General features: G+C 46.8%; 1 protein-coding gene across 1 annotated transcript in view; it reads right to left on the bottom strand.

Moving 5' to 3' along the window:
• Positions 1-1,120: 1,120 nt before the first annotated feature.
• LOC144805603 (uncharacterized) overlaps positions 1,121-27,925 on the bottom strand; it is a 56,460-nt gene continuing 29,655 nt past the window's right edge. The window contains exon 2 of the mRNA XM_078672127.1: positions 1,121-9,711. Coding sequence (XP_078528253.1) covers positions 7,837-9,285 — 1,449 coding nt within the window. The 5' untranslated portion in view covers positions 9,286-9,711 and the 3' untranslated portion in view covers positions 1,121-7,836. The remainder of the gene's footprint in view (positions 9,712-27,925) is intronic.

Here is a 27,925-nt window from a genome sequence, read left to right as displayed (position 1 = left end):
TTAAAATTCATAATTATGTAAATAGAGTTAAAAGAGAAACTTTTACTGAAGTTCTGGGAGATATTTTTCAAGCAGTAATACCTTTTGTTGGTATAACCTTAAATGCAGGGAGAATCAGAAAATTATCCACTATAGTTGATAGATTATCAACTGACACAGCTGATGGGTTTCAATTAGTGAATGTTGAAGTTATTGCAATTAGATCTATGGTAATTCAAGACCGCCTTGCTTTAGACATACTCCTAGCAAAAGAGGGAGGAGTCTGTGGCATTTTACATGTACAACATTGTTGCACATATATACCTGACGAAAGTAAGAATATTGAAATGTACATCAAGAATATTACACAAATGCATTCAGAGATAATTCCTTTAGAAGAAGATGATTTTACAGGGAAACTTTCAAAAAGGTTCCAAGCAATTAAAAACTGGTTTCACGATATTGGAAGTTCAATTCTTGGCAAGATTTTGGCACCTTTGATTATAATAATATTCATTTTTATTTTGACCAAAATAGGTTGTTTGTTCCATAAAAGAAAGAAGCAGTTGAAAGAAAAGAAAAGAATCTATAAACTTAGAAAAGAAGAAGAAAGGGAGATCGAATTACAGGAGTTACATAGAGAGCGTTATGCTAATTCCAAAGATTATGCAGAAACAGACTTTTAGGATTACTGATACAAATGAATTTGAATCGATTTCTCAGAAATTTAAATTACCAAAATTTTGGGTGCTGGTGTGGTGATTTGTTAATCACCAGATGAGGGAGTTGATGGAGCGAGATAGAAAACAAAATTTTGTTTAAACTCGTGAAGTCACATTTCCATAACATGAATAATAATATTAATGATTTGTGATATGTCTTGCTAATACAACTTAGATTAAACTTTACACGTGGGGGGACTAACATGTGTGCTCATAAACGTGCATAATTGTTACATCTTTTTGTTCGTGCAAAATAATAAAATAATTTATTGTTTTCGTTTTTGTCACCACTAACTGCTGCAAACTTAAAAGAAGCATGTGCTTGTTTTGCTTTTCCTTGTCTGTGTGATGTCATTTCTACTATTCTAGGTGCACATAAGTCTCATAGATTAATGAAGACTGGTAGATATAAACGCTGCTTTATTTGTTTGCATTTGCTAGGTAACATTAGATTAATTGGGTGGGTTAATTAATTAGTAAATCCTGGGGTGGATACAGAATCTACATTATTTCTTACATTAATACTTTTCTTGTGTTTGTTTTATACTAGAAAGCATAAGTTGCCTGCTTTTGGGCCTAGTTTGCTCGAGCTACAAAAAGCTGAATTTTACTTCTGCAAAAGTCACGAGACGCCCATTCTGAAATAAAGTGTTCGTCAAAAGCTGCATTCACAAAGCAAAAACTGACGTGCTATCATCATTCTGTCGGACGTGGTCAAGGTCGAAAAAGAACATTTTGTCAGCCCTTAACTTGGCATCCGCGGAAGTCAATTGGAAGCAGTGAGAACATTAATGTACATTTGTTGCAAACCTAGGAAGCTCCTGGTTGCATTTGGAAAAGACAATGGTCTTTGAGAAACGTGACCTAATGGAACTTTTGAAAAATGGGTGACATGTCACTTGTCACTCTCAGCCAATGGGACGTCGAAGATTTCTGAAAACTTTCCTTTGCGTAGTTTAGTTAGTGTAGAAAGGTATAAAAAGTCATGCCCCTAGGGATGGGCTGGCTGCTGCTTTCTGACTTTCCGATGAGGGTGAAGTGCTGTCGGACATTGTGTGGAGCACGTAAGAATCCTCAAAGAACTTTACTTTAATTTCTATCTATTTAGCTCAGTTAGGGACTTAGGTTTTAGAAATGCTAAACTTTAAATACTTACTTTAATTTTGATTCACTTGCTTAAATTGTATTTTTCTCACGTTTCTTTACAATCATGCTTGCTTCAATGCTAATAAATAACTTTTATAAAACTATCAATTAAAATACCATAATTTAGTAAATAAAATCTTACTTTTGACAAACAAGCTGGTCTTGGTTATTCAGAAGTGTAGGTTACTATTAGCTAGATCACGTCGCCAATGGTGGTCGTTTAAATGGTTAGGATTTATTCTAATGACAATATTCTTTCCGCAGATGTATAAAATTGTATATAGTTTGTAGATAATGTGTATATAGATTTAATCTGACCACCTGATTCAGTAGGCCCAAAATATGTCAGGTTTATAAATGGGTCCATAATTTAGTATATAATTTTGTTTATAGGTTATGAAGTTGGGTAGCGTTGTTTATGATATATTTTCTATAGGCCGCTGGATCAGTAGAACATATGTATGGCATCAGCAGAGCCCATTTTACATCTAGGACAAGAGCCCCCGCTAGTTGATCTAGGAGTCCCCCAACTAGCTATCTTTGCAGGGGTATGATACAAGTTAAACATGGCCATATGACCTTGAGTGCGCAGTGAGCCAGAGACAATAACGGATCTAGCTAATTCAAGCGAAAATTCCAGGTCTAATATTGGAACACCAAATTTAGCAGCCCACTTTGCATTCTGAGCAGATAGGTCATCCGGAAGTTCAGACAAAAGACTTTGGTACAGAGAGCTAATTCTAGACTCCTTCCGAATTGGTTCAATTAAATTGATCTTAACATACAGATAGGGGTTCCTGGAGAGGTTCGTGTCGAAAAAGCTTCTAATCTGTAAATATTAAAAAAAAAAAAATAGCTAGATTGTAAGTGAAATTTCCCCTTCAAAAAAGAAAAAGGGGCCAAATGATCGGACTGGACTAAATCACCAATTCCCTTCAACCCTAAAGACCTCCATTTCATCATCAAACCATCATAAAATATTGGAGGAAGCTAGGCAGAGGCGTCTAATGGGGTATAATGATTAAGTTTTGGAATAGCCAGACGAGACCGAATTTTCTGCCATACAGAGAATAAGGCCCAGCAGATCTTAAATTAGTTTTTTTTTAAATAACTGATTTCCAGTACACGTGTTATAACCCACTTGGCAGCATCCCCAAGTGCTATTTCATAAATGGATGGGGACATACAGATTGAAATCTCAACATTATCCCCAAGAAGGGGGAGGCCAAAGTGCTGAATCAAGGCGGCCCAATAATAATATAACAGATTAGGACCGGCCCAGCCACCTCGCTCCCGGGGGAGACATGTCCATTTAGCGGGCCTTCTCGGCCTGCGATACCCCCCAGAAAAACCGTTGACATATTCTATCAGCTCTCACTAATGTTGAATTAGGGATTAAGAGTGGGGTGGACCTAAAAAGAACTTTGGGAGAGCAAGCATTTTCAGGATATTGCAACGTCCATATAAAGAAAGATGCAGATGGTCCATTCTCTCAAGTTTCCTATGAAGCGAATCAATTACAGGGAGGTAATTTAGGTCTGGAATCTGATCAACATCGGCGGAAATTTGAACCCCATGGTATGTGGCCTCTTTGGTTATAGAAACATGCGAGAGGGGCATAGCTGAGGATTGAATTATTTGGGTCTTTGAGATGTTGAGCTTATACCCAGACATAGCACCAAATTGAGCCGCGAGACTCTCTAACGCTGAAAAAGAAGAGCCAACACTATCAGTTAGTACAACAATAGCATCGGCATACGCCAATGCCTTGTAGTCCACCCCACGAACCCTGACTGGAGCAATCCCATGGCAATATTCGATCATACTCAGGAAGGGATCGATGAACAGGGCAAATAGTAGGGGGGAACAGGGACAGCCCTGTCTAGTTCCCCTACTGATAGAAAAATAGGCAGATTCTTTCCCTGAGATACGAATTGCGGCGGTTGGAGCCAGATAAAGCGCCTGGAGGGCCTGGATGAACTCGGGAGGGAATCCCTTCCAACGCATTACCGCCCAAAGATACCCCCAGGAGACCCTGTCAAACACCTTCTTGGCGTCCAACAGGATCACCCCGAGGGGAGAGCTCGTAGCCTGAGCCCAATCAAGAAGGGCAATGACGCGCCGAATGTGATCTGTTGTGTCCCTTCTGGGAATAAAACCATGCTGCCGGATTGAGACCAAGGGGACTATAACTTGAGCTAGTCTAAAAGCTAGAATTCTAGAATTGATCTTACTGTCTGTGTTAATGAGTGCAATCGGCCGATATAAGGCAGGGTTTAGCTCATCTTTGCCCTTCTTTTTAAACAGCACAATGGTGGCCCGGCGCCAAGAATCAGGAACAACCCCAAGTTGGGCAGCCCTAAAAACCGCTAACATTTCTTGTCTGAACAATGGTGAGAAGGTCTTATAAAACTCGAGATGGATAAGGTCGGGGCCAGCAGCCTTACCGTTGTAAAGAGATTTAATAGCGGTTTCTACCTCATCCCAGCTAATGGGTGCTGAAAGGACTTCATTCTGTTCCATTGTTACCCGCTAGGTGTTTAAGGGGTGAAAGAAGTCATCCAGACCAACTTGGTTTTGAGCCATGCTAGGATACTCTGTATATAATTTGGTATAGAAGCTCATAAAAACATCAAGGACCCCCGCCGGGGTCTCTTGCAGACGGCCCTGTTGGTCTGTAATTCGGACAATTCGGTTCGCCATAGCCCTCTGCTGCAGTCTCTTTGCAAGAACCTTGCCTGAGTTTTCCCCAAACTCATACATTAGCGTACGAAATTGAACATATTTGGCTGCTAAATCTTGATACAAAGGTTCTAACAGATTAGACTTAGCTATAGTGACCGCTTTCTGACTATTGGATACATCGTGGCCCAGGCGGATATTATTACACAATTCAAGTTCAGCTTGTTGCAACTCTTCAAGTCTATCTTTAGTGTGTTGCTGTGCTGGTTTCCAACGGTGGGAGGCAAAGTTTTTAGTTTCCCCACGTAAAGCCACTTTAAATGTATCCTAGACGATAGAATCAGAAGAGGTACCCCTATTAATATTAAAGAATTCTGGAATCCAAATAGCCAAACGCTCCTGATATTGCTGATCTATAAGGAGCTTGCTCTCGAAAGTCAATGGCCTAATTTGGTTAGTAGGACGGTCCCATGAGAGATCAATAATTATTGGATTATGATCGGATATGGTCCTGGGGGCAACTTCAATGTGTGCCGAAGAGGCATTTTGATCCGAAAGAAAAGCATAGTCAAGGCGTACCATTTTATTACGTGGGGCAGAATAGAATGTATATCCACCCATATCCTGATGGTGATAGTGCCATAGATCTATAAGACCATGGTCCAACAAAAGAATTTGGAGAGCCTTGAATACTTGAGGCTAGTTACGACAAGTTAGATTGATTAGAAAGATTAATATTAAAGTCGCCAGTAAATAATATTGGATGGGGCCATCCCACTAATTCCAAATTTAGGCTCCTGAGAACTTGCGGATCATCTAAATTGGAAGCGTATATTGAGCAGACTGATAATGGAGATCTGTTCAGCAAGAGTTCAATAATTGCCCATCTTCCAAAATGATCCACCTTCACCCTTTTAATAGATCCAACCCCATTCTTCAGGAGAATAGCTACACTCCTGATTGTAGATGTTTGTCTAGAACAGGCAACCAACTCATATCCAGGAAATCTTAACCAGCTACGTTTAGTCAACGGGATATGAGTCTCCTGTAAGCAAATTAGATCGACCTGTAGAATTTGGAGAATCTTGTAAAACATCCTACGCTTCTTGGGATCATTCAAACCACAGATATTCCATGTGACACAGCGTAGCCTACCCCACCCCATTCAAAAAGTAGAAAAACCAACAACCAACAAGACTCGATTTACTATTAGTACTGTACAGAAAAATTACTGGACCTCTGAACAAGAATATACATAGTGTAGACAATATTTGAGTCATTAGCGCATCAATCAGGTTTCCTAAACACAAAAAAGATACTAGAAACAGCCTCCTGAGCACCTGCCACCAAAACACCCCCCCGAACCTCACCAAACCCCCCTCAAACCTCCCCGAAACCACCCCCCACCTTCCCAACACCCCTCGCCCCCACCCCCCATGTAGAGCAATTGGACCATGGTCCTTTTGATGGTCCGGTTGGTGAGACCCACTTTCTCCCGGAACCGGAGACCCCCCCCCCCTCCGTTGAAGCACTATGGAAGACCGGACCGCCAGATAAACAAAAAAGCCAAAGAGAGAAAATCTAGCAAACTATCTGTCAGGTCATCTAAAGTCACTAATCTTTAAAGTGAGCAAACATCCCATCCCGAGTCAATCCGAATTTAGTGCAACAAGTTAAATTAAATAAGGCAGTTCAATCTAGATAGTCCCAAGAAACTCCTTGGCCAATATCTCTGATGTAAAGTATTTAGTCTGACCTTTACAGATCACTTTCAACTTAGAAGGAAAGAGTAGAAAGGCTTGAGCACCCTTAGCCTGGAAAAAGGGCATTAGCTGACGAAGGTGCCATCACCTCTCAACTGTAGCTGGACAGAAACCAGGCTGCACAAAAAATTGACATCCCTTCGCAGTCCGCTTTTTATCAGGTCTGGCGAGATCAAATATTTTCTCACATGCGAGAAAATTGTTGAAGCATATCAGGATGGCGCGTGTGAAGGTTTTATTGGTACCAGAAGCTGAGGTTTGCCGCTGCTGAAATGGAAACCGGTGTGCCCGCTGTATTTCTAAATTCCAGTCCCATTGTGTAACTTCTGGGAACGCCTCCGAAAAGAGCTCGACTATGAACTGCCTAGCATCTTCGCCTTCTATATTTTCTTCGATTCCTAAGACTCTTAAGTTGTTTCTTCTCGCTCGATTTTCTAAGTCCGTGAGCTTCCATAGGATATCAGTACGTTGTTCCTTAATCTCTGTTGGGAGTTCTTTCTGGGCCACCACTGCATCCTCTAACGCCGAAATCCGCCCCTCAGCTTCCCCAACCCTGGAGGCAATGTCAGTACATGTTTTCACCACTCGGCGCAAGGAGTTCTGCATTCTACGGCACGCCCCCTGTGTACGAATGTTCTCCTGTCTTGTAGCCTCACTGTGGCTGATGATAGTTTGGTAAATTGTTGAGAGGGTAACTTCCTCACAGGTTTCTGTTGACGAGCCAGAGGGATTGTCAGGTGTAGCTCCACTGTTAGTTACAGCTTGGTCTAATACTATATTCTGTAGGCAGGTGGTATTTATCAATCCCTTGGGGCAGGGGGCTTTACGAACTGTATTAACAGCGCTCGCAGCATTCACATCCTTAGAAGCCTCACTAAGACGCTAATCCCCTGATTCACTTTCGTAGTCAGACCATTCAAGTTCAGCATCAAACTCCGGATCCTCCTCCGCTGATGAATGATCCGAAACTGAATAAAATGTATCCGTGGCCTCAGTGCTCTCTGACCCCCTTGAATCGAGACCAGACTCTGGAGTAATGACTGTACCATTCGCAAACAACAGATTAGAGCCTTGCTCCAGGAGAGAGACCGAATGGGCATCAGATTGAATACATGGCTGAACTACAGTTCCCAGCATACATTGAGAAGGAGGTATGGGTGCAATACTAGACATATCACTTGAATTTTGTATAAGAGTAGCACCTGAGTTGATATCGTGTGGAATTTCTGATGTAGTATTTATCTTTGCCTAGTAATAAATATCTTGTTGCATTATGCACATTCATAGGGTTTCTCTCCTACGTGGACTATCTGATGTTGCATAAGATGCTACTTTCCAATAAATGCCTTCTCACATTCAGTGCAGTTGAATGTTCTCTCTCCGGTGGAGATTTTTCAATGTTGCTTCAGATCTCCATTGATTAAAAATGATTTGTCACATTCTGTACATTGGTATGGTTTCTCCCCAGTTTGGACCTTTTGATTTTGCTTTAGCTGTCGATTTGTTATACATGCTTTGACACATTCTGTGCATTGATATGGTTTCTACCCAGTGTGGAATTTCTGATGTAACATTAGATGTGCCTTTCTAATGAATGCCTTCTCACATTTATATGGTTTATCCCCAGTATGGACTATGTGATGTCGTTTTAGATCTTTATTTGTTATAAATGCTTTGTCACATTCAGTACATTTATATAGTCTCTCCCCAGTGTGGATTTTCTGATGTTGTTGTAGGTTTCCATTTGTTATAAATGCTTTGTCACATTCTGTACATTTATATGGTCTCTCCCCTGTGTGGAATTTCTGATGTAACATTAGATGTTCCTTTCTAATGAATGCCTTCTCACATTCTGCACATTTATATGGTTTCTCCCCAGTGTGGATTTTCTGATGTAACATTAGATGTGCCTTTCTTATAAATGCTTTATCACACTCTGTACATTGATATGGTTTCCACCCAGTGTGGAATTTCTGATGTTCCAGTAGATATGACTTTCTAATAAATGCTTTGTCACACTCTGTACATTGAAATGGCTTCTCCCCAGTGTGGATTTTCTGATGTTCTTTTAGCTTTGCAATTCTTATAAATGCTTTGTCACACTCTGTACATTGATATGGTTTCCACCCAGTGTGGAATTTCTGATGTAACATTAGATGTGACTTTCTAATGAATACCTCCTCACATTCTGCACATTTATATGGTTTCTCCCCAGTGTGGATTTTCTGATGTTGTGTTAGCCCTCCATTTCTTATAAATGCTTTATCACACTCTGTACATTGATATGGTTTCCACCCAGTGTGGAATTTCTGATGTTCCAGTAGATATGACTTTCTAATAAATGCTTTGTCACACTCTGTACATTGAAATGGCTTCTCCCCAGTGTGGATTTTCTGATGTTCTTTTAGCTGTGCAATTCTTATAAATGCTTTGTCACACTCTGTACATTGATATGGTTTCCACCCAGTGTGGACTTTCTGATGTAACATTAGATGTGACTTTCTAATGAATGCTTTGTCACACTCTGTACATTGATATGGTTTCTCCCCAGTGTGGCCTTTCTGATGTTCCTTTAGATGTGACTTTCTAATGAATGCTTTGTCACACTCTGTACATTGATATGGTTTCTCCCCAGTGTGGATTTTCTGATGTCGTTTTAGGACTCCATTTGCTTTAAATGATTTGTCACATTCTGTACATGTATATGGTTTCTCCCCCGTGTGGATTTTCTGATGTTGCTTTAGCAATCCATTTATTTTAAATGCCTTATCACATTCTGTACACTTATATGGTTTCTCCCCAGTGTGGATTATGTGATGTCGTTTTAGATATCCATTTGTTACAAATGCTTTGTCACATTCTGTACATTTATATGGTTTCTCCCCAGTGTGGATTTTCTGATGTCGTTTTAGATCTTTATTTGTTATAAATGATTTGTCACATTCTGTACATTTATATGGTTTCTCCTCTACGTGGACACTCTGATGCTGCATTATGGCTTTCACGGCAAAGAAAACTTTTCCACAGTCAGTCCATCAATATGGTTCTTCTCCAGTATGACTTTCTGATGTTGCACTTGCTTTTTCTCCCTAATAAATGCGTTGTCAATTTCTAGATATTCATACGGTTTCTCTTCTGTGTGTTCTTTCTGATCTAGGTTAGCTCTTCCTTCGTAGTGAGAACCTAATCAGACTTGCTTCAGTATGTCAGTGTGTTATTTTGTGAATGTTTATCAGGTGATCCCTTAGAGCCACGTACAGACCACATTGGGAAGTTTGGATTTTCTGCTGTAGAAAGACTTTGGCGAGCCATGAGCCTTCAATGGAAGAAATTTTAAGGTGCACTGTTTTTACGTTACTTCCTACACAACTGATGTTTAATTTCTTCACTTTTTTTGTTCATTACTGCATTTATTTCACCTGTTGGGAAAAAAAAACACTGGATAAGCTTAAATGGTGTGTCCATCACGAAATTCTATTGGCATTTAATGAGACATTTAATTCACCACATAGACAAGTGTGCTGAAGAAATTCTAGATTACACTTTCAATGTAAAGATGCCATAGGCAGAGCAAGGGTATATGATCCTTCCTTGACGCCCTCTTATCGCGGAGTGTGGACTCAAGGAGTAACCAAGACTCCAGTTGAGTCTTTTGTGTAGCACCACAATTCTTCTGACAGCGGTTCTATGTAGCTCCAAAAGAGTCGGATTTGATGGGGCCCGAGACTCAGCACTTACGTCCAAATGGGCCTTATATGTGAGGGAAACTTCAAAGAGTGGTTTTGAAGTTCACCAGTATCTCTTTCAATCCCAGCACTCACTCCAGACTACCAAAGGGAGTTATCATTCCTTTATATGGGGTCAGTCTACTACCCTGTGAGGGATAAGAGAGGGCACCTTCCACCCATCTGCCCAGAAAGACCCATCAGGATGCAGATAAGTGCTAAATCACACCCAACTCTTGCAGTGTCTGTGGCTCTCTAGAAGGAATACACAAAGGGGTCGGTCACCTAGCCCAGACGTGTACTAGGACAGGGTGTAAGGCACAAAGAGCAGTACAAGCAGAGAAAAGTCCACTTTCTAAAAGTAGCTTTTCTAAAATAGTAATGTTAAATCCGACTTTACCAGTAAGGAAAATGCTACGTACCAGTATGCATCTGTTCTTGGCATGTAGAGCTGCAGAGTTGTACACTTAGCATTAGATCGCCACCTGGTGGTGGGCTCGGATGATTGCATGTTGTCATCTTGGAAGAAGTCTTTGTAGTCACGAGATAGGTGACTCCTCCCTTGGACGATAGTGACTATGGGCATCGGCTCCATCCTTAGATTGTTTTTCGCCATGATGGGAAATGATGGAGTTAGTAGAAGTAAAGAAAAAAGAAGTCCATGCATGTGCATCTAAGTAGGATAAAACTGGAACAGATACAGGTCCCGGGGAGGCGGGAGGGCTTGTACAACTCTGCAGCTCTACATGCCAAGAACAGATGCATACTGGTAAGTAGCATTTTCCGTTCGAGGCATATGAGCTGCAGATTGTACACTTAGCATCGATTGTGCAGCAGTGTCTCCCCTAGCGGCGGTATCTGTTGCAGTAGTTTGAAAGAGAGTTTTCAGGACAGCTTGGCCTACTGCAGCTTGCTGCTTGGCTTGCACATCAACACAGTAGTGTTTAGTGAAGGTGTGTGTTGTAGACCATGTTGCAGCCTTGCATATGTCCTCTAGGGGGATGTTTCCTAAGAAAGCCATAGAGGCTCCTAGTTTGCGTGTTGAGTGCGCTCTAGGAGGAACTGTTAATGTACGTTTTGTGCTTTGATAGCATATTTGTATACATTTTACAATCCACCTGGCAATCCCACCTTTAGAGATGGGGTTGCCTTTATGAGGTGGAGAGAAAGACACAAACAGTTGTTTTGTTTTTCGAAAAGACTTAGTCCTATCTATATAGTAGAGAAGAGCTCTTTAACATCTAATGTGTGTAGAGCCCTTTCTGCTACAGAGTTTGGGTTTTGGAAAAACACAGGTAATTCTACAGATTGGTTTAAATGAAAAGGAGTTCTGACTTTTAGAAGGAATTTTGGATTAGTTCTAAAAACCACTTTGTTACGATGTAGTTGTAAAAATGGTTCTTGTATTGTAAATGCTTGTATTTCAATTACTCTTCTAAGAGAGGTGATAGCAATAAGAAAAGCTGTTTTCCACGTGAGGAATTGCAGTTCACATTTATGTAAAGGCTCAAAAGGGGGTCCCATGAGTCTTGTAAGAACAACGTTTAGGTTCCATACTGGAGAAGGTGGCAACCTGGGAGGGATGATTCTTTTTAATCCTTCCATAATGCTTTAATTGCAGGCACTCTGAAAAGAGACAGATGTTGTCTGTTTTGTAAATATGCTGCAATTGCTGCAAGGTGCAGGCGTATGGATGAATATACTAAGTTACACCTTTGTAAATGTAAAAGGTAACAAATAATATTCTGGATGGAGACATCCAAGGGATCAATGTGGTTAGTGTTGAATAAATTGCGAATCTCTTCCATTTAGCAGCATAACAAGCTCTGGTAGTAGGTTTCCTGGCCTCTTTAATAATGTTCATACAGTCTGGTGGTAGGTTAAGATAACCAAACTCTAAGACTTCAGGAGCCAGATCGCCAGATTCAGTTGATTTGGGTCTGGATGTCGGATGTCTCCATGGTTCTGCGTTAGCAGGGATGGAGTTAGTCGTAGCTTTTGGTGTGGAACTAGAGATAGTTCTAGCAGTGTGGTAAACCATGGTTGGGTGCCCATGTGGGAGCTACTAGGATTAGTTTGAGAGACTGTTGTCTGAGCTTGCGTACTACTAATGGTATTAGTGGTATTGGCGGAAACGCGTATGCAAATCTTCCTGACCAGTTCATCCATATTGCATTGCCCTTGGACAGCGGGTGTGGAAAATTGGCGGCGAAGGTTAGGCATTTTGCGTTTTTGTGTGTGGCGAACAGATCTATGTCTGGATGACCCCGCTTGTGAAAGAATGGTTGAAGAACCTGCGGATGTAGTTCCCATTCATGAATTTGTTGTGTCTGCCGACTCAACAGATCTGCTATCTGATTGTGAACTCCTGGAAGGTGATCTGCCAACAGATATATGTTCTGTGGAATGACCCATCTCCAAATGTTCTGTGCGAGCTGGGACAGTTGTAGCATGTGAACAGCAGCTATATACAATGATATGTGCTGGGAAAATGGTTCGCTTCTGTTTGTCAACGACGTTTTGACCTTAAAAACAATGTGGAGTCTCTTCAGGACTATTGATGAAGGGACATCTAAATGGGAATGAAATAAAAAGAGCATATGGCCCATATAATGGCACAAATGCGAAAAAAAGAAAATAAAGGCAGTTGGATAAAAGGTACCTGAATTTATGATTGCGCAGCCTTGTGAAAATGATGTGCCACACGTGAAGAATAGAGGGTTTACTCACATGAGGACCCGTCCAGGTACTATGATTGTGAGAAAGGAAGCAAAGAAGAATGTTGCAATTACTGATAATTGGACAATGCGCTGTTTATAATCAAATACAAGTTTCACCGAGGTTCTTACCTCAATGTGAGGACAGGCTGTCAATCCAATAGGGTATGTAGGTAGGCCTGAGGGCCTCAATTCATTTTACGCCACAGCCGTAGCATTGTAAAATCCCTTTGTGGATTAACAGCGACAATGCACAGGGAGTTTGTCTGGCAATTCAAATAATAATGATATAGAGGTCAGTATGCTAAAAGAAGGGCTGAGGGCAAGGGCTAAGCGGCCTGGATGTGCTATTACTTACCTCGGTAGAAGATTAGAAAAGCGGGACAGTGCTCTGCGTGTAGATTCAGAAAAAGCAGCGTCAGTCAGCTTGATCGGGTACAATGACAAAGATTCTCATACAGAGAGGTTTGTTATATAGCCTGCCTCGGCAAGAGAGTCAGTAGCGAGAGCTTTAATTGTCTCGCGTCTGGACTATGCCAACGCTCTGCTGAGTGGCTCCCCGGCCTATTTGGTAAGGCGGCTCCAGGTGATCCAAAACGCGACCGCTAGATTGTTGGGGAATATCTCCAGCCGGATCAGCGTTAGGAATTACCTGCAGAGCCTGCATTGGTTGCCAGTCCCTCAAAGGATTACCTTTAAAATTCTGACCCTGGCTCATAAAGCCATCAACGGGCAGGGTCCCGCCTACTTGAAGAAACGATTCATTCGGTACTCTCCCAACCGAGACTTGCTCTCTGCTGCTCAACATCTGATGCAGGTTCCCCGCTTTCGGCGTGTCCAGTTGGGAGGGCACTCAGTGGCGGTGAAGGCCGCGTTAGCTTGGAATGAGCTTCCTTCTTCTCTGTGTGCTATTGCTAACTTTGGTGCTTTAAAAAAAGCTTTGAAAACTCACCTGTTTAGATTGGCCTTTTAGTTCTCTTTTCTGTGTAGTGTTGGCTGTTTAATTTCTTTCTTCTTTTTCGCGCCAGGATACTCCGGCAGTAATTGAGCGCGTTACAAAACAGCATAACATAACATAACATAACATGACATATACAAGGTTTCCCGCTATTTTTGCCAAGGGAAACAGGCAGACCTAGCTAAGGAAAACTGCTGCACCAAGCAATCCGGGGCTACGGTTCCGTGGTCAGTAAAGAGTAAAAGAAGACCTAAGAGGGAGGTGAAGAACTAGAAGGTTTGGCAAAATTGTGGTGTTGCTGCGCTAATGACAGTGGTGAATTCTGTTAATAGGTGGAAATTAAGGCACAATATCGGTAATGGGCACTAAATAGGGAAGAAAAGGTAAAATCACATATATATTTTATATATTTACAAAAATCCGAATTTCGCCGGTATTTGTAATATGCAACCACGCATGCTGAACATTGTATGCGTGCAGACATTTCACAGTTGTAATTCTTAGTTAGTGAACACGTATTTCATGAGAGTAGATCTAATATATACAGTTCAAATGTCACTGCAATAATGAATTAAATAAAGCTGTTGGAGCAAGCATAGTCGGGTGTCAGATGACATACAGGTGTATTCAGGCCACAATTGTTATATCACAGACAGTTGGTTAGCAAAGGGTAGTGACATATCCTCTCCATTCCTCAGCAGAATTAAGCCCTTCATTTATTAAATTAACCTTGTCTATCCAGCGGCATTCATTCCGTTGGAGTATTTGAAGGCTGTCACCTCCTCTTTCTGGAAGAGTGGCAATCTCAATTTCTTGCCACTTTATTTCATCAGCAGTATGACCTTTTACATTGTAATGAGACTCAAGTGGTGCGTTTTCAAACGATCTGCGTATACGGCTGCGATGTTGGCCAATGCGAGCCTTGATCGGTTGCTGTGTTTGTCCAATATAGGGGAGGCCACATGGACACCATATGCAATAAACAACATTCTTTGTATTGCAGTTAGAGAATGATTGTAAATCGTGTTTTACACTACCATGTTCAAATGTGTTGGTATTGAACGTGAAATTGCAGGAAATACAGTTGCCACATTTGTGGTGTCCTTTCATTTTGGGTAGGCCCCATGCAGTAGTCAGTGTGTTTGTCCTGTTGATGATTAAGTCTGTTGATGACCTGACCAGATAATCTTTTAGATATTTTCCTCGTTTGTAGGCAAACAGAGGTGTGTCTATTGTAGGATCAATACTCTGGATAATATTCCAATTTTTGGTGATCAGGTTGTGGACTTGATTGGCATGTGTGCCAAAGGTGGTGACCTGACCAGATGATCTTTTAGATATTTTCCTCGTTTGTAGGCAAACAGAGGTGTGTCTATTGTAGGATCAATACTCTGGATAATATTCCAATTTTTGGTGATCAGGTTGTGGACTTGATTGGCATGTGTGCCAAAGGTGGTGACACATACAATCTTGTTAAGATTGGGTTTCTCTTTTGTCTTGAGAAGGTCTTCCCTGGGGCAGTGCCAGGTGCGTTTGAGAGACTTTTATACAAGTTTATTGGAGTACCCTTTTGTGACTAGTTTGGTCCTTAGTATCTCCACCTCTCACATGTAGTCTGTTTTAAGGGTGCAATTGCGGCGTATCCTAAGGAATGGGCCAAAGAGCCGTCCATCCCTTAGTGCTCGTGATGTTGACTTTGGTATGAAAGGAGGGTGTTCTTTTCAGTGGGTTTCCTATGGAGGGAAGTGTATAGTCTCCCTTTGTCATGATTGATGTTTAAATCAAGGAATGCGATGGTGGATTTATGTGCTGTGGATGTAAATGTGAGATGGGTCTGTAAATTAATTACTATGAGGTGGTGTTAGACCTGTCAGCCCTAGGGTGGTCTTTCCCCGTGATTTTTTGCCCTTGGCTCATTTTTTCCACCTACTTTTTGTTGGCCTTTAGGTCTTCGGGCACCTTTTCATAGCTAATCTGTGTTAGGGTGCAGGTGCTCTCTACTTCCAACATGGCTGCCACTGGCCCCTGCTACTGCAGCGTGGTCTTTTTAGTGTAGCACCCTAGTTGCCAGGAGCAGGCTGGGTCCCCATACAATGTTGCAATGCCAGCCACCCAGCTCTGTCCATAGTTAGAGTGGGGAAGCTCCTGGAACCTTCCAGAAGACGGACCTGACTTTTCCCGCCTTAGAGAGTGGTCACCTGACCTGGGCATATATAAGCAAGGGAGTGAACTTTTTCTAGTCAGTTGGGGCATCACTGACCTGGGGAACCCACGTAGGAGTTTTAGGCGGGAGAGCCTAGTGAGGAACCTATGCTACTGGGAGTGACAGGATCTAGGTGCTGCCTCTTAAGCTGGGTGAGGTGTCCAAAGCTAGCCCCCTCATCTGGCCCAGTCGTAGGGAACCACAGGGCCCATCTGCAGTGACTGAGGAGAAATTCTTCAAGCCTTCAACTCATCACCCCCCCCCCCCCTCTTCCACTTCAAGAAACAAGCAACTAAGGGCGCAGAACCATCCAAGCACCACGAAAACTGCTTCCTGAGACCAGGTACTGGACTGTGCTGCCCTGCGCATCCACTGCCTACAACTGGGCCTACCTGTCTCCCCCTGACTGAACTGTATGACAAGCGCTATTATTTGCTACCATCCTGCCTGCCCTGAGCTAACTGTGCCCTCGTGACTCTAGCGCTGAAGTCCCCTGTGAGGCACTGGAATTCCAAGGCGTTTTTCCCCTCAGGGAATATCCTGCCTGCGAGGTGCTGCGTTGGCCCCCAAGCGCTCACCTGCTGTCCCAGAGCGCTGTGCCCAGAAGCGCTAATTGCCAGGCCAACTCACCGCCACGGCCCGGAGCCGTCCGCGCCCTCCCGGGGTGTCGTGGAATCTCCTCAGAGGGAGCGTGTATCCCCCCTCGGCGGCCCCCGTATGCCAGGAGTGGGCCGCCGGAAACCCTGAGAGGCCGCGCTGGGCCGGGAAGTATCCTCCTTCGTCTGCCCCGGCGCTCCTGTGAAGGGGCGTGCCATTGATTCCTCCTCGGCGGCCCCCGGTGTCAGAAGAGGGCCGCCGCAACGTAATCACTAGGCCGCTAGGCCTGAGGCCTTCCCCTACCTGCAGCACGTGACGGGGGAACTCCGGCCTCGTCATCGGCCACGACCCCCGCCACGCCGCACAGCTATTGGCTGCTCCGATCCAGCCCTTCTTTTAAGGCCGGCACCCGGAACAGGCCACGATTCATCGCGGAGGGGGCCCGAAGCTGGAAACGCCCCTCCGCTTGGTCCCGCAGTGTGTGTTTCTCGCCCCTGGCGCCGGTGCGCTGTAGCAGCGTTTGGCACCGCGTCAGGCCGCGAGAGGTCCCCCAACCGGCGGAAGCTTCTCCCGCCGACTCCAGCCTACACAAGGGCCCCGGAGGGCCGAAGCAGAGAGGTAACTCCCTGGGGCGGAGGGCGGTAGGCCGAGTGTGGCCCGAGGTCGCCCCTCCACCGGGGTTAACTGTGACTAGGCCCTGTTGGCCCCCTTTTGAATGTGCCTCAAGTATTTGGAGGCTGGAGGGTCAGACACTTTCCTCATTAGACCGTAGTGCACCATATTTACAAGCCTGATCTGTTCATCGTGCACCATATTTACAAGCCTGATATGTTCAACGTTCCCCAATATTTACAAGCCTGATATGTTCAAAGTGTACCATACTTACAAGCCTGTTAATGAGAGGGAGAGTCACTTCACTGTACTCAATTTTCTTGCAGAGGTGGACAATATTCTGATGATCTGATCTGGGTCGCAAACGATCTGTATTCACAAGAAGAAAGGCTTGTAGTTGCTGACTAAAGGCTGTGTTCTTTGAAGTTCCTTGTTAGACTGATAAGTACTTGCTGATATGTTTTATTACCTTCTAGGAAGAGCGTCCATGAGAGGTCTGATGTGTTACTTACACGCAATACTATAGTCGCTTCTTGTAGGATCCTCCAGGTTTATACAATTACCCCTTTGCCTGTCAAAGAGTCTGTTGCGACAGGCGGGTTTAGTTAATGTTTCATTGCTTAGATGAGCTGGTTATTATTTTAATGAAAAGTCTTACTGAAATGCTTAATGAAACGTTTACCCCTTGACAGGAAATGCAATCTGCACGTGATTCATGAAATGTCTTAATGAAATGCTTATCTGAAATGCTAATGAATTACCAATGCATTGATCTAATTGAAAGCCTATATAAACGATCTTGATTTTTCAAATACAACTACTGGTGTGGTCTCCATTATTGCGCCACTATGTGTTTCATTGGATGTGTGTGTTAAGTAGCTGCTTTACACGCAAGCCCCTGGCTGCCTTCCTGCTCGAGCCATGCTACCCCCCGGAGAACTGGTGGTCCCAGTTCTTACATTGGTGGCGAGCGGTGGGGTCCAGGACCTGTAGCTACCTAACACCCTCCAGTGGGACAGAGTGCGCTGCAATTAATTGGACACCTATCGTGCTTCAAGCAAACCCAATTGCTCACCACTGTCTAGCCTGCAACAGAGTGTGTTGAACCAGTATTGTTGCCCACGTCCTAGAATTTTTCTTCCAGGTTATCTAGGTCCTCACCTGACAGAATGGAGTTCCAGCTGGCTGACCTTGATAGGTACACGGCAGTGCAGTTAAGGGAGTTTTGTCAGGGGATGGGGGTGCCTGTGGGGACGAGAGCTGTAAAAGAAGAGCTCCGTACCGCCTTAAGGGCATGGGTAAGGGCCCACCCAGAGGAAGAAGAGGATGGGGAACAGGTCACACACGGGGAGGAGGACACTCAAGAAGACCCAGGCCTGCTCAACATTGACATATCAGACAATATATTGCCAGGAAGACGTTCCGGGGCAGGGAGCAGTGTATCTAGGGAGAGTGTGTCACCGCAGGAGTACGAGGACAGGAGGGAGGAGAGGCGATTGAAGTGGGAGCTTGCCAAGTTAGAGCACGAGAAGGAGAGAGAAAGGGAAGATAAGCAGTTTGCTTTGGAGAGAGAGAAATTAGCATTGGAGGAAAAGAAGCTGGCGCACGAGCTGCAGCTCAAGGAAATGGAGCTGCAAGCATTGCAGTTGAGTGCGCCAGGAAGTCCTAATGGTGGCAGCGTACCAGGAGCTCATCAGGAGCCCAGATTCTGGTTACCCAAGGAGGTGATAGCGAGCTACACCAAGGGGGATGAAATTGCCAGGTGGTTGGAGGCGTATGAAGTGGCCTTGACTGCCCATGGGGTGCCTGAGAAACATTGGGGAGGTGGTTTGTACCGGTATATACCTCCTGATGTCAGGGACTCACTCCTGTATTTGGAGAAGGCAGACCAGTTTAGGTATTCCCCCATGAAGGAGGCGCTTATCAAACATTTTGGCCTCACCCCTGAAAGGTATCACCAGAGGTTTCGTGGCAACCATAAGCTGTCCACGCAGAATTGGGTGGATTTTTTTGAGTATGCCCGAAAGGCTCTGGATGGTTGGGTGCGTGGCAGCGAGGTGCGAGATTTTGAGGGTCTGTATAACCTTTTTTTTGAGAGAGCACCTCTTGGATAAGTGTTTTCCGGAGTTGCGCCAACATTTGGTGGACCGCAAGCTTACTGATTCCCATGAGCTCGCGGAGGAGGCGGATATTTGGGTTAGCACCCGGGTGTCACACAAGGGCCCCGGGGGAGATGGCCTGAAAGGTGGACTGGGCGCCCCTCAGAAGAAGGAGGGGGGAGATAAAAGAACAGAGTTCTCACGAGACCCACAAACTAGACAGTTTGGGAAAGGAGTAGGTACCCCACCTCAGAACCGTTCCCCAAAACCCACTTACCCTGACAAGAGTCAGCAGCCAAAAGTGGTCCGGTGCTATGAGTGCGGAGAGGTCGGGCACTACAAGGGAGACCCCCAGCGTCGCAAACGACCCCCAGCCCCCACTGGTGGCAAGAGTCCCGGGGTGGCTAGTATAGCGCTTGGGTTGGAGCTGCCCCTACATAGGGAAGGGGAGTGGACAGGCCTGACCCTGGTTTCACTCGGGGATAAAGAGATGGTCCCAGTGGCGCTCTTACCCTCGAATACTGCTAAGTACCAGCAGAGGGTGAAGGTCAATGGGGAGGAGGTGGACGCTCTGAGGGACACAGGAGCCAACATGACCACTGTAGTGAGGCGGCTGGTGTCCCCTGAGCAGGTTGTTCCTGATGTGTACCATCCGGCCGTGTTGGCTGACGGCAGAATGAGCTACTATCCCGTGGCTCAAGTTCCCTTTGAATGGGGAGGAGTGTCAGGCCCGTTGAGAGTTGCGATCAGCCCTGCCTTGCCTGTGGACTGTCTGGTCGGTAATGACCTCGAACATACCGCCTGGAAGGAAGTGGAGTTTAAGGCCCACACTGAGATGCTGGGATTACCAGGGTGGACGTGCGTAGTCACGCGGTCCACGGCTGCCCGGCAAAAAGCTCAACCCGGGCTGGAGCCTGAAACAACGGCCCAACCCACTGTCGGTCCAGAGGAGAGTGTTGTGGAGGACACACCCCGTGTGATGGATGGGGAGGCCGCGGAGGTAACCCCGGAGTCCATGGAGGTGGATGTCGTTCCCGTGGGGGATTTGCCGACCCTTGCCGAGTGGCATGTGGAAGGAGGTCCTACCCGGGAGGAATTCTGTCGGGCGCAAAAGGAGTGCCCCACGCTTGGAGGCATGCGGCGACAGGCCGAAGCCCAAGCGTCGAACAAGGAGACCGGCGGCTATCACGTGTATTGGGAGGATGGCCTCCTGTACAGTGAGCCAAGGGTTCCGGTGCATGGGTTCTCGAGGGCCTTAGTGGTCCCCCAGTGTTACCGGGCCTTTTTGATGGAACTGGCGCATGAGATACCCCTAGCCGGACACCTGGGCCAGGACAAGACCTTTGCGAGGCTAGTCCCACATTTTTATTGGCCTGGTCCGTACGAGATTGTGGAGCGAAGAGGCCAGACCACCTACGTCGTGGACTTGAAGACCCCCCGACAACCCCACCGGGTGCTCCACGTCAACCGCCTGAAGCCTCATCATGAGCGATCAGAGCTTGCTCTCCTCATGGTGACAGATGGGAGCGAGGAGGCGGAAAGTGAGCCTCTTCCTGACCTTCTAGCGGCTCAGGAGAAGGATGGTACAGTGGAGGGAGTTGTCCTCTTCCCATCCTTGACCCCAGAACAACAGAGGGACTACCGCCAGGTTTTGGCGCAGCACGACTCGTTGTTCTCCCTCACGCCTGGAATTACCCATCTGTGTACCCATGATGTGGACACAGGGGACAGTCCGCCAGTGAAAACCAAGTCTTACCGGCTGTCCGACAAAGTAAAGAACAGCATCCAGGGTGAGGTGACCAAGATGCTGGAGCTGGGAGTAATCGAACCCTCCAGCAGCCCGTGGGCTAGTCCGGTTGTTCTGGTGCCGAAAGCGGTTCCACCGGGCGCCACCCCAGAACTTCGGTTCTGTGTGGATTATCGGGGGTTGAACTCTGTCACCAAGACAGATGCTCACCCGATAACACGGGCAGACGAGCTGATTGACCGGCTGGGAGCAGCCAAGTACCTCAGCACCATCGACTTGACATCAGGGTACTGGCAGATTGCCATGGCCGATGGAGCAAAGGAGAAGACAGCGTTCTCCACCCCCGAGGGCCACTTCCAATTCCGAGTGATGCCCTTCGGGCTCAAGAATGCTCCGGCCACTTTCCAGCAGTTGGTGAACCAGGTATTATCTGGCCTGGAATCCTTCTCAGCAGCTTACCTGGATGACATAGCTGTCTTCAGTAGCACCTGGGAGGACCATCTGCAGCATCTCCAGGAGGTGCTGCGGACGTTACAACGGGCTGGCTTGACCATCAAAGCTAGCAAGTGCCAGATTGGACAGGGCTCTGTCGTGTACCTGGGACACTTGGTGGGTGGAGGTAAGGTGCAACCCCTCCAGGCCAAAATTGAGACCATCATGGCCTGGGAGCCCCCCAAAACTGAGACTGAGGTCCGAGCTTTCCTCGGCCTCACTGGCTATTACCGCAGATTCGTCAAGGGGTATGGTACCATTGTGGCCCCGTTGACTGAGTTGACGTCCAAAAAGCAGCCACATCAGGTCATCTGGACGGCTGCTTGCCAGGAGGCATTTGAAACACTGAAGCGCGCGATGTGCACCGCTCCGGTGCTGGCCACTCCGGACTTCCAAAAAGAATTCATCGTGCAGACAGATGCCTCAGAGCATGGCGTAGGCGCCGTGCTGTTGCAGCTCAACGATGATGGCCAAGACCAACCTGTGGCCTTCATCTCCCGAAGACTCCTCCCGCGGGAACGGCGATGGAGTACCATCGAGCGAGAAGCCTTCGCTGTGGTCTGGGCTTTGAAGAAGTTGAGGCCATACCTCTTTGGCTCTCACTTCCTGGTTCAAACCGACCACCGACCCCTTCGCTGGCTTATGCAAATGAGAGGCGAAAACCCTAAGTTGCTAAGGTGGTCCACTTGCCTACAGGGGATGGACTTTAGGGTGGAACATCGGCCCGGAGCTGACCACGCCAATGCTGACGGTCTCTCCCGGTTTTTCCACCTTAGTGACGAGAACTCCCTAGAGGTTGGGTAGCTCTCCCCACTTTCAGCTGGGGGGGACGCATGTTAGACGTGTCAGCCCTAGGGTGGTCTTTCCCCGTGATTTTTTGCACTTAACTCATTTTTTCCACCTACTTTTTGTTGGCCCTTAGGTCTTCGGGCACCTTTTCATAGCTAATCTGTGTTAGGGTGCAGGTGCTCTCTACTTCCAACATGGCTGCCACTGGCCCCTGCTACTGCAGCGTGGTCTTTTTAGTGTAGCACCCTAGTTGCCAGGAGCAGGCTGGGTCCCCATACAATGTTGCAATGCCAGCCACCCAGCCCCTGTCCATAGTTAGAGTGGGGAAGCACTTGGAACCTTCCAGAAGAAAGGCGGACCTGACTTTTCCCGCCTTAGAGAGTGGTCACCTGACCTGGGCATATATAAGCAAGGGAGGGAACTTTTTCTAGTCAGTTGGGGCATCACTGACCTGGGGAACCAACGCAGGAGTTTTAGGCGGGAGGGCCTAGTGAGGAACCTATGCTACTGGGAGTGACAGGATCTAGGTGCTGCCTCTTAAGCTGGGTGAGGTGTCCAAAGCTAGCCCCCTGATCTGGCCCAGTCGTAGGGAACCCCAGGGCCCATCTGCAGTGACTGAGGCGAAATTCTTCAAGCCTTCAACTCATCACCCCCCCCCTCTTCCACTTCAAGAAACAAGTAACTAAGGGCGCAGAACCATCCAAGCGCCAACAAAACTGCTTCCTGAGACCAGGTACTGGACTGTGCTGCCCTGCGCATCCCCCGCCTACAACTGGGCCTACCTGTCTCCCCCTGACTGAACTGTATGACAAGCGCTATTATTTGCTCCCATCCTGCCTGCCCTGAGCTAACTGTGCCCTCGTGACTCTATCGCTGAAGTCCCCTGTGAGGCACTGGAATTCCTAGGCGTTTTTCCCCTCAGGGAACATCCTGCCTGCGAGGCGCTGCGTTGGCCCACAAGCGCTCACCTGCTGTCCCCGAGCGCTGAGCCCAGAAGCGCTAATTGCCAGGCCAACTCACCGCCACGGCCCGGAGCCGTCCGCGCCCTCCCGGGGTGTCGTGGAATGTCCTCAGAGGGAGGGTGTATCCCCCCTCGGCGGCCCCCGTATGCCAGGAGAGGGCCGCCGGAAACCCTGAGAGGCCGCGCTGGGCCGGGAAGTATCCTCCTTCGTCTGCCCCGGCACTCCTATGAAGGGGCGCGCCATTGATTCCTCCTCGGAGGCCCCAGGAGTCAGAAGAGGGCCGCCGCAACGTACTCACTAGGCCGCTAGGCCTGAGGCCTTCCCCTACCTGCAGCACGTGACGGGGGAACTCCGGCCTCGTCATCGGCCACGACCCCCGCCACGCCGCACAGCTATTGGCTGCTCCGATCCAGCCCTTCTTTTAAGGCCGGCACCCGGAACAGGCCACGATTCATCGCGGAGGGGGCCCGAAGCTGGAAACGCCCCTCCGCTTGGTCCCGCAGTGTGTGTTTCTCGCCCCTGGCGCCGGTGCGCTGTAGCAGCGTTTGGCACCGCGTCAGGCCGCGAGAGGTCCCCCAACCGGCGGAAGCTTCTCCCGCCGACTCCAGCCTACGCAAGGGCCCCTGAGGGCCGAAGCAGAGAGGTAACCCCCTGGGGAGGAGGGCGGTAGGCCGAGTGTGGCCCGAGGTCGCCCCTCCCACGGGGTTAACTGTGACTGGGCCCTGTTGGCCACCTTTTGAATGTGCCTCAAGTATTTGGAGGCTGGAGGGTCAGACACTTTCCTCATTAGACCGTAGTGCACCATATTTACAAGCCTGATATGTTCAACGTGCACCATATTTACAAGCCTGATATGTTCAACGTTCCCCAATATTTACAAGCCTGATATGTTCAAAGTGTACCATATTTACAAGCCTGTTAATGAGAGGGAGAGTCACTTCACTGTACTGAATTTTCTTGCAGAGGTGGACTTCCACAATATTCTGATGATCTGATCTGGGTCGCAAACCGATCTGTATTCACAAGAAGAAAGGCTTGTAGTTGCTGACTAAAGGCTGTGTTCTTTGAAGTTCCTTGTTAGACTGATAAGTACTTGCTGATATGTTTTATTACCTTCCAGGAAGAGCGTCCATGAGAGATCTGATGTGTTAGTTACACGCAATACTATAGTCGCTTCTTGTAGGATCCTCCAGGTTTATACAATTACCCCTTTGCCTGTCAAAGAGTCTGATGCGACAGGCGGGGTTAGTTAATGTTTCATTGCTTAGATGAGCTGGTTATTATTTTAATGAAAAGTCTTACTGAAATGCTTAATGAAACGTTTACCCCTTGACAGGAAATGCAATCTGCACGTGATTCATGAAATGTCTTAATGAAATGCTTATCTGAAATGCTAATGAATTACCAATGCATTGATCTAATTGAAAGCCTATATAAACGATCTTGATTTTTCAAATACAACTACTGGTGTGGTCTCCATTATTGCGCCACTGTGTGTTTCATTGGATGTGTGTGTTAAGTAGCTGCTTTACACGCAAGCCCCTGGCTGCCTTCCTGCTCGAGCCATGCTACCCCCCGAAGAACTGGTGGTCCCAGTGCTTACAGGTGGCAACTACTACCAGCAGTGCTCTGGCACCAGCATGGAAGCAGTTTTTGCGCCAAATCTTGCAAATACCTATATGAACTATGTGGAGCAAACATTTGCTCTCAATATTGACAATGTGTACCGCTCCAACATTAAATGTTGGAAGCAGTACATAGATGACATCTTTCTGATTTGGACAGGAAGTGAGACAGACTTTGACAATTTTGTCACGTACCTCAACACCATCCAGAACCATCCCACATTTACATCCATAGTACATAAATCCACCATTGCATTCCTTGATTTAAATATCAATCATAACAAACTAAGACAAGACGGTACTAAGGAGGCACAAACAAGCCTGTTAACGAATCAGAAGTCAGCATGTACGAAGAACATTGACACAAGCCAATGACAAATATGGGCAGGGTTTGGCTTCTATTCTCGAATACAGCATGCCTCGCAGAGCAGCGCATGAGCTGCCCAAGCTCGACCTAAAAAGGCAGTTCTCCTTTTCTTTGTTTAAACTGCACCTGCAATGGGGCTCTTTGACCTGCCTTTCACCTTGGCTGTTGGCTCTGGCAGCAGGCATCATGTCACAACTCACTGTAATAAGTTATTACGTCTAATTGTGGCCAACCGCAATAAGAAAACAACAGATCTACTCTACTGTAATAATGTATTAGATTCCAGCTGAGGAGTCACTGTGCCCCCAGCAACATATTATAGAGAATATGAAAGGGAGGTCGCTGGACAGAAATGTTGATGCCGCCTAAATGAAGTGAGACTTGATATATCCCTCTCTCTTTCTTCAGATCTTTTTCCTCTGGAAATTCTTCTTCAATAGCTGATAAGGATGCACCTATTGAAACACATTTCCTTACTTTACTGTTTAAGTTGCTATACCACAACATGAATATATCCAGGAGTTACCAGAAATCATACACTCGGTTTTAATACTTAAGCTACATAACATTTTGGCTACAAGTAAAAAACAACTGATTGTTAATACTAAAGATCTCACATTTTTCATTAACTAGATGCCACAAAAGTTTAAAAAAGCACTGAGGGAAAGAAGATGGAGTGCATGACCAAGAACTGTAACATAAATAAAATATCCCTACCATATGTAAACAGTATATTGCAACTCACTGGGAGGTCCATGACTTTATCTTGCAATATCCTTTTAACGTAAACCAGGGGGTAGTTCACAAAGTATTCACACATTTCGAAATATATCAGCAAATGTGTACTATTGTTGTCTGTTGCAAATTCCTTTAACACAATACGTAGTTCTGCCTTCTACATGGTACAGTTGTGTACAGCACCCAAAGAGATGAATGCCTCATATTAACAAAAGCAAAACAACAGTTAATGGACAGAATGCAGAACAATGTCATACATTTACCCCAGTACAGAGATCTGGGCCTAAAGAGATCTGGGCCTAAATCCATCTTTTTTTTGCACTCCACACCACCCCAGTTCAGACATGGCCATATGCAAATCAGCCTTGACCCTGTGCCTCATGGGGAAACCGGTCCTAGGATGCTTGATTCCGGTCCAGGAAAGACATGGCTTGGCAGTTCGGGCTGGACTGTTCCCATGAGGCACAGGGTCAAGGATGATTTGCATATGGCCATGTCTCCCGTTTCCCTGTTGTCGAGCAGGCACCTGATGTCGTCGGTGGCTGCGATGAGGGCGGTCTCGGAGCTGTGGTTTGCTCGGAAGCCGGACTGTGAGGTGTCGAGAGATCCGTTGGTCTCGAGGAAGGTGGAGAGCTGTCTGTTGACGGTCTTCTCGATGACTTTGGCTGGAAAGGGGAGGAGCGAGAGCGGGCGTATATTCTTCAGGTCCATGGGGTCCGCGGTGGGTTTCTTCAGGAGGACGCTCAGCTCGCCATGTTTCCAGCTCTCTGCAGGTTTGCGGGTGGCGTTCTTGAGGGCGGTCATGTGTTCTGCTGTCTGTTCGTGGCGCCAGGCTTTCTCGAGGGTGCGACTGGTTTTCTTGGAGTTTTTGAGGTCGTTGGTAAACCACGAGGCTTTTCTGCTGCCGGGTCTGCTGGGAGGGTTCTTCAGTGGTGCGAGTTCGTCGGCGCAGTCAGTGAGCCACTGTGTGAGGTTGCGGGCTGCTTCATCGGGGTCCGTCGTGTTGGTGGGCGGGCTCTGGCTGAGGGTGGTGGCGAGCTGGTCGGCGGTGATCTTGGTCCAGCTTCTGCGGGGAACCTGTTGCGGGTGGTAGTGGGTCGTGGTTCTCCTGAAGTTGAAGTGGACGCAGCGTAGTCTGGTGCAGTGGCTGAAGGAGATGTGCTTGCTGGAGGAGAAGACGGGGTCAAGCGTGTGGCCGGCGTAGTGGGTGGGGGTGTTCACCAGTTGCTTGAGTCCGAGGTTGGCGAGGTTGTACAGCAGGGCGGAGGTGTTGCAGTCCTTGTTGTTCTCCAGGTGGAAGTTGAGGTCCCCTAGGAGGATGTAGTCTGTGGAGATGAGGGCGTGTGGACTGACGAAGTCTGCGATGGCTTCGCTGAATTGTGTGCGTGGTCCTGGGGGTCTGTAGATGAGGGTGCCTCTGAGGGTGGTCTTGAGGTCTTGCGAGGGAGTGATGTCGGTGTTGCAGGCGCTGGGGTTGAAGAGCACTTTAACGATGCTGAAGAGCTCCTTGCTGTTGTGGGTGTTGTTGTCCAGTCGTTCTTTGAATGCTGTCTTCTTGGTGGTACGGATCAGCTGGTGATGTTTGTGGGTGGCGTTCTTGAGGGCTGTCATGTGTTCTTCTGTCTGGTCGTTGCGCCAGGCTTTCTCGAGGGTGCGGCAGGTTTTCTTGGAGTTTTTGAGGTCGTTGGTAAACCACAAGGCTTTCCTGCTGCCGGGTCTGCTGGGAGTGTTCTTCAGTGGTGCGAGTTCGTCGGCGCAGTCGGTGAGCCACTGTGTGAGGTTGCGGGCTGCTTCGTCGGGGTCCGTCGTGTTGGTGGGCGGGTTCTGGCTGAGGGTGGTGGCGAGCTAGTCGGCGGTGATCTTGGTCCAGCTTCTGCGGGGAAACTGTTGCGGGTGGTGGTGGGTTGTGGTTCTCCTGAAGTTGAAGTGGACGCAGCTGTGGTCTGTCCAGTGTAGTCCGGTGGAGTGGCTGAAGGAGATGTGCTTGCTGGAGGAGAAGATG

The sequence above is a fragment of the Lissotriton helveticus genome, assembly GCF_964261635.1.
Source record: "Lissotriton helveticus chromosome 1_1 unlocalized genomic scaffold, aLisHel1.1 SUPER_1_unloc_16, whole genome shotgun sequence".
Lineage (NCBI taxonomy): Eukaryota > Metazoa > Chordata > Amphibia > Caudata > Salamandridae > Lissotriton > Lissotriton helveticus.
This window is presented reverse-complemented; position numbering and strand designations above follow the sequence as displayed.